At 41.4% G+C, this 6,864-nt stretch overlaps 1 protein-coding gene across 2 annotated transcripts in view; it reads right to left on the bottom strand.

Moving 5' to 3' along the window:
- Positions 1–1,250: 1,250 nt before the first annotated feature.
- The window catches only part of LOC129173895 (partitioning defective 3 homolog), a 308,256-nt gene continuing 302,642 nt past the window's right edge, over positions 1,251–6,864 (bottom strand). For both annotated transcript variants that reach the window (XM_054765212.1, XM_054765211.1), the window contains one exon: positions 1,251–4,428. In XM_054765212.1, the coding sequence (XP_054621187.1) occupies positions 4,038–4,428 (391 nt within the window). In that variant the 3' untranslated portion in view covers positions 1,251–4,037. The remainder of the gene's footprint in view (positions 4,429–6,864) is intronic.

Here is a 6,864-nt window from a genome sequence, read left to right as displayed (position 1 = left end):
ATGACCCAGTCAGCAAATATTTCCTTCTGGAAAAAATATCATTATTTTATGATTTGTAGCTTTTTTATCATGCTCAGCTCCTTTAGTTTTATGTTAAATTCATAAGTGACACATGTGAACGGTGAAAAGGAGACATTTTTAAATCTACAATCCAGATTTTTGCTTTAAAAATGTGAAGTTAGCCAGCCTGGACAGACTGCGTGTCAACAAGTGACTATGCTCGCTGAAAACAAACCCAAAACAATGAGGAACGTGGGAAGCAACTTTATAAAAACAAACAACCCCTGGATCTGTATCATGTCTACTATATTGGGTAATTGGATTGTAAAAGTGACTATCCATCCATCCATCCATCCATCCATCCATCTATCTTCGACCGCTTATCCCAGGTCAGGTCGTGGGGGCAGCAACCTAAGCAGGGAAGCCCAGACTTCCCTCTCCCGGCTACTTCGTCCAGCTCCTCCTGGCGGATCCCGAGGCATTCCCAGGCCAGTTGAGAGACAGTCTCTCCAACGTGTCCTGGGTCTTCCCTGAGGCCTTCTACCGGTTGGACGTGCCCTGAACACCTCCCCAGGGAGGCATCCTGACCACATTTGCGAACCACCTCATGTGGCTCCCCTCAAAGCAGATGACAGAGGGGGAACGCAGCCATCCTACGGAGGAAACCCATTTCGTCCGCTTGTACCCACCATCTTGTTCTTCAGGTCACTACCCAAAGCTCATGACCATAGGTGAGGGTAGGAACGTAGATTAACCGGTAAATTGAGAGCTTTGCCTTTCGGCTCAGCTCCCTCTTCACCAACGGACCGATGCAGAGTCTGGTAAAAGTGACTATCGGGGTGATATTTCATGTCTGGAGGGCTCTAATCAAGGCTTCCTATGCTATGAACTACAACTATTTATCAATACAGAATCCTGCTTTGTGGAAATTCCGCTGTCACGGTCAGGTGTGGAACTACGATAAACGAGGGCTGACTGTACGTACCGCTGTCCTATGTAGCGCTTCACTTTGCCATCACTGGCACCCTGCTGCTGTGACATCACAAAGCCAAATACACAAATGAGATACTGTTAAGATGAAGTCTCATATGGAACAAAAATCCCTGAAAACTGGACTGCATTTGACCACAAGTCTTACTTACATGTTGCCAAGTAAAACAAAAAACAAACAAACATGCTTGTGTTCAATAATCACTAAAAAGGGGAACGGAAAAGAGCCTTAATGTGACTGCTTAAAAAAATGTGTTTTATTGCATGTACACAAAAGAGCAGAAACCGTTGTTTGTTATAAAAAGGGAAATTGCACTGTGCTTACATATTAGTCATTTTTACACCACCACAGTAGCATCATGTAACCAAACTAAATAAAGGATGATCATAAAACCACCACTGAACAGGAACAGCTTCTCACTGGGAGGAAAACACAACCCCCCCCCCGAAACAACATCTTTATGCAAAGACTTATCACAGAGGCAAATAATGAACACACATTTGCACGGGAGGATGGTGGGATACAGGTGCTTTTTTTGTTTGTTATGTAACACAATCACAGACACCAACACAGCACACAAATTCTGGGCAAAAGGACAACAAATATGAAAAAGAAAAGACGCCATGAGCCAGCAAAGTGGAGAGAGGTGACCTTGAGGTTCTGATGCAAAGTGAGAAATGGCTCCACTGGCTGAATCATCTACAAGGTCACGGCTCCCATCTTGTTATCCTCCTACTACTTTTCTTTTCTCACACTCTGGAGCCAAATGCTTGGTACAGTGGACATTTTCATTGACGAACTGTACTGTACTGGAGAGTGAAAAAAACACACACAAAGATGCTTGCATTGATTTTTCTATTTTACATGAATTGGCGCAATCCTCCTGTGATGTCATAGCAACCAAAATTGCAATAAAAAAAGAACGCAAATGCAACAAATCAATTTTTGGAGTTAAATTCCCCATCTTCACATTTTCATGAAAAAAAAAAATCTAGATGCCCCCACCACCACCCTTTACTATTTGTTGTTGTTTTTTGTTGTTGTTAATTGACAAAAAGTGCACTCACATTACTGTAAAAAAAACACTACCAAATATTGATCAGAAATACAGTAATCCCTCGTTTATCGCAGCTAATTGGTTCCAGAGTCGACCGAGATAAGTGAATTTTGACAAAATAGGATTCCTTCTTTATAAGTAGAATATTTTGGTAGTTCGTAGGGGTGTCACAAGATCTCGCAAGATTAAAACATGACACGATTTATTTTCGCACTCGGCATGGATTGTTAACACATTAATTCATTCATCACACGATAAATGAAAATGTAATTGATCATTTTTCCGGGCTTAATATATTGCCATGCTGGAAGAGAGCTCACTCTGTGCATTGCTTTCGGCACCTTGGCACGTTTGTTTCATGGAACAACGGCATGAACGGAGTGAGCCCTTTTGTCAGTCAAACAGTCTCCTTGTCTCGGTGAGTGGAGGCGGGGCCGCTGGCATACACACAGAGTGCAGGAGAGGGTAACGTAGTGGAAATGTTATGAGTAGAATGCAATATATTGTCATATATTTCATCATTGGACTTTGCTTAAAGGTAAAGTTAAAATTCCATCTTGTCTCCAAAACCAAATCCCGTGTATCTTCTCGTCTCGTGACATCCCTACTAGTTAGAACATAGAAAACCTGTGTACAACCTTCTAAATACAGTTTTTAACATTAGAGCCCTCTCGACATGAAATAACATCCCTGTAGTCACCTTTACACTCCTATTACCCAATATAGTAGACGTAATAAGACGTCAATACAACTTGTGCACATGTAAATGTGTTCCGGTGGCCCAGACAGGAAGTGACATCAGGGGTTCGGAGTTGAGTTTTAGGTTGGCGTGGGTTACGGCCACAACAGTATCCCATGTTAGGGATTATTGTGCCTGTTGTGAAATCTTTCAAAGCTGCAATAAAAGCCTGTTGTCCCGGCGATCAAGTCTGGTGCTTGTGTGTCTCACCCACATGACAGTAACAGTACTGACACCTAGTGACCAGTGTAGAATACTACGTATCATCACAATGTCTTTGAATGCGTCTTCTGAACGCCTTTTATTTGTAATTTCTGTAAATGGCATTTGTAACTTCATTAAGCCATTTTTATGTTTGAAAATGCTTCATTTAGGCAAAAAAATACGTAAAATAAGCATTTTTTTCTTACTGATAGACCGTATTCAACCATGAAACTCTATGGTTTATGAATATATTTTTGAAAAACCGTGATAGAGTGAAGACGCGGAATTCAAAGAGAGGAGGGATTACCGTGCAGCCAAAGTCATCTCTGTGGACGCAATGGACGCAATCAAAAACCGAATGAGCTGATAAAACAGGCACTTTATTTTCCACTGAGACCACCTGCGGAGCTGCTGCGCTTCCCATGCGAACACCCCGATCAAATATTCAGCAAGGAGCGGCTGTGACACCTCAGGGCCAGCAGGCTTCGCTTACATCCCAATCATTCCGGACAAGGCCAGGGCCCGAAACCTTGACAGCAAGGTTGCCGTTTCTCGCTCCTCACTGCACACGACAAAAAAAAACAAAAACAAAAACAAACAAAAACAAATGCATTCATTTTTAATGAGGTACATTAATTAATAACCCTGACCTGACCCAATTTATAATGCCGGCTTCCCTGGGTAGGTCAGACAGGATTGGAATAACGGAGATCTAAAGATGTTTTTTTTGCAGCAGCAGAAACTGTGACGAGAAAAATGAAAGATAAAGCAGGAGGATGAACCCAAAACCTACTGACTCATACAGGCGGTCCAAAATGCAAGCTGGTACCAGGATGAGAGTACTACATGGAATAAAAGGCACTTATATACATATTCTGTGGAAGAAAATCAATATTTTACACATTGGTAAAAATGAATATGGTTCATGTCGTTAAAAAAGTTAAATATTAATACTCCAATAAAAAATATCACAGCATTTGGACTCATTGCTTGCTTTTTAAATCAACCTTCTAAAACAGAAAAAAAAGTGTCTTTCCGTGTTGGTTTCAGGAGTAAAACTGCCTCCCTTTCTCGGAGCCCTGATGCAGCCTGCTGAGCTTAGCCAGCTGAGTCGGGGACGGCGGGACGTCCTGCCTGTAGGGACCCTTGGATTTGGGTGGCTCCTGACTGTGTTCTCTGTCGGCGCTGCTGGAGGGTTCCTGGGCAGGAGGTAGGCGGCCTTTGATGAGCTCCTGCTCTCGGCGCCTCTGCTCCTGTCTGAGCAACTCCTGAGTCTCCAAGACCACACGGGCGTTAAAGTTGGACGTTCCCAGGTAGCCGTTGTGGGCTCCCTGGGCGCTGCTGGAGTAGCGGGGGTTATCTTTGGCATCTGCTGCTGGCGGGTAAGCCTTGTCCCACGCGTCTTGAGATGCGTTGCTCGGCGTCTTGCGTGGTGGCCTAAACACAAACACAGTGACACATTTAGATCCACTTGTAACACAATGAGCTCTGCTTCTTCCTACTCCTTTTCACACTCGTTGAACAGTTGAGAATCACCTGACTTACTCAATCACCGACATGCTGTTGCACAGTGAACGTTGGTATGAATGTACAGTCAAACACACGTTTTCAAACACTCCAGCTTTTGTAGGATTATCGCCAAAATGTTGGCCAAAATTTTGACAGACGTGCTTCTGTTGTTGATGACTTTTCACATGCACAAATAACAAGAAATAGCATAACATAAGATATATATACAAATATACAGTGTTCCCTCGTTTAGCGCGGGGATAGGTTATACACTGTAAAAAAAAAAAAAAAAAAGAAATTCTGTGAGTGCGCAAAAGGTGAACTGCGATGTGGCGAGGGAACACTGTCATTACAAAATGCAGACTATAAATTATTTTCCACCCCCTTGCTTTGGCATCCCTCCATTTCATTCATTATTTATCATTGTTTTGCATTGTTTTCTGCATAAAAAAAATATAATTATTCTTTGTAAAATGTATTTTTGTTCATATTCTCTGGAACGGATTCTTTAAATTGACATTATTTCCTACGCATAAAAATTGCTTTGGTTTTTCGTACTTGTCAGGATTGGTTGGACCTTTTGGAAGAAATGAATGAAGCGAACCAAAAGAATGACTTTGGATGACAGGGACACCGTGGCCTGGTGGCCAGTCAATCACAGACAAACATTCCCACCCATGTTCAGGTCCTGGTGTGCAGTTAAGCTGACATGCATGTTTTAGCGCTGAGAAACAGCATTACAAACATGCAAACTTTCATACATGTCATTCCTTCCTGGAAATGCACAGGCCATTCATTCAAGACCCATAGGAATTATCTTAACAAAAAAAAGCAGCACATACTTTTTATGCCTTCTTTTACACTTTTAAAAACTGGCCAGGGAGCTATTATGGACAATTGGCGGGTTTTTGGCTAAAGTGGTAGGTCTGCTTGTCCATTATTGGGCTCCATTAAAGCCAACATGCCCGGGAAGACACGCCACGGTGCTTTTTACGTCAGCTTGCTCAGAAAAATGCCATTCGCACCTCACTCACTGACCTGCTGCGAGCTTAAAAGGCTTTTGAGTTGCGCGTATACAAAGCTGAAGCGAGAAACAAGTAGCTTTTAAAGGCCTTTTCTTGTATTTCTGTCAACGTCTAATGCAGGCTTTTCAATCGGAAACCTCAAAATTGAATAGATTGAACATCTGATTTGAGTTCTCGTTTATCGCCTTTGTCTCCCCGTCTGTGTTGATGGAGACTGATGCCGTGTATCGAGAACATACAAATCTTTTATTTCGAAAATCACAAATATTAAAATTAGCTGATTTAGAGCATTTTTAAACAGCTGAAATTATGCATAAAGCAAACAATAACCTGTTACCCAAAAATGTCACACAATACTTTTCTATAAGGGAGGAGAAATATAATCTCTGGGAAAAACTAAACTTAAAAAAAGATACACAAACTTGTTCTCTTATGTCTATTTGTATTGATTATTAGCTGTTTATTATTATACTGATTATTATACAGTCCATGATTATTATTTATTGTGATTGTTATGATTGACAATTAGATTACCACACTGTGACATTACTTATCACTTTTCTAAGTATTAAAAAGACCACATGTGAAATACAGGAAGTGAATAAATGTACTGCAATTGATGTGAAACGGAGGGGGGGTAGGATTAAATAGGCTTTGCTTCTTCCTACTCCTTTTGGACATGTGGAACTGCAAATTGTACTATGTGATGTATTCCATTGCAACTTGTAAGCATGTTCAAGTCAAATTTGACCATTGCCATTGTTGTTTGCGAAGACATGCTTAGAAAGTCTGTGAAGGGATTAAGGAGGCTGTTCCAGGCCCGACAGTGATAAGTGAATTTCCGCAAAGTAGGAATCCTTCTTTATAAATGTAATTTTCTGTTAGTTAGAGCATAGAAAACTTGTTTACGACCTTCTAAATATGCTTTTTAACACTATTAGAGCCCTCTAGACATAAAATAGCACCCCTATAGTCACCTTTACACTCCTATTACCCAATATAGTAGACATAATAAAAGATGTGTGTTGCCAGGGCTCGGGGAGCTGAGTGGGAGACGGACAGGAAGTGAAGTAAGGGGTTCAGAGTTAGGGTGGGTTACAGCCGCAACTGTAGCCCGTGTCGGGGATGATTGGGCCTGTTGTGAGATTATTCAAACCTGCAATAATTTCCTTTTGTTCCAGTCATCCAACATCACAGGAAGATTACTGACACCTAGTGACCAGTGTAGAATACTACATCTTTTAGAATGTACCTTGTGCATTCCTTACATTTACTTTTTACTTCATTTAGCCATTCGTATGCTTGAAGATGCTTCATTTAGGCCAGAAATATCTCAAAT

Source organism: Dunckerocampus dactyliophorus, chromosome 21 (genome assembly GCF_027744805.1).
Source record: "Dunckerocampus dactyliophorus isolate RoL2022-P2 chromosome 21, RoL_Ddac_1.1, whole genome shotgun sequence".
Lineage (NCBI taxonomy): Eukaryota > Metazoa > Chordata > Actinopteri > Syngnathiformes > Syngnathidae > Dunckerocampus > Dunckerocampus dactyliophorus.
This window is presented reverse-complemented; position numbering and strand designations above follow the sequence as displayed.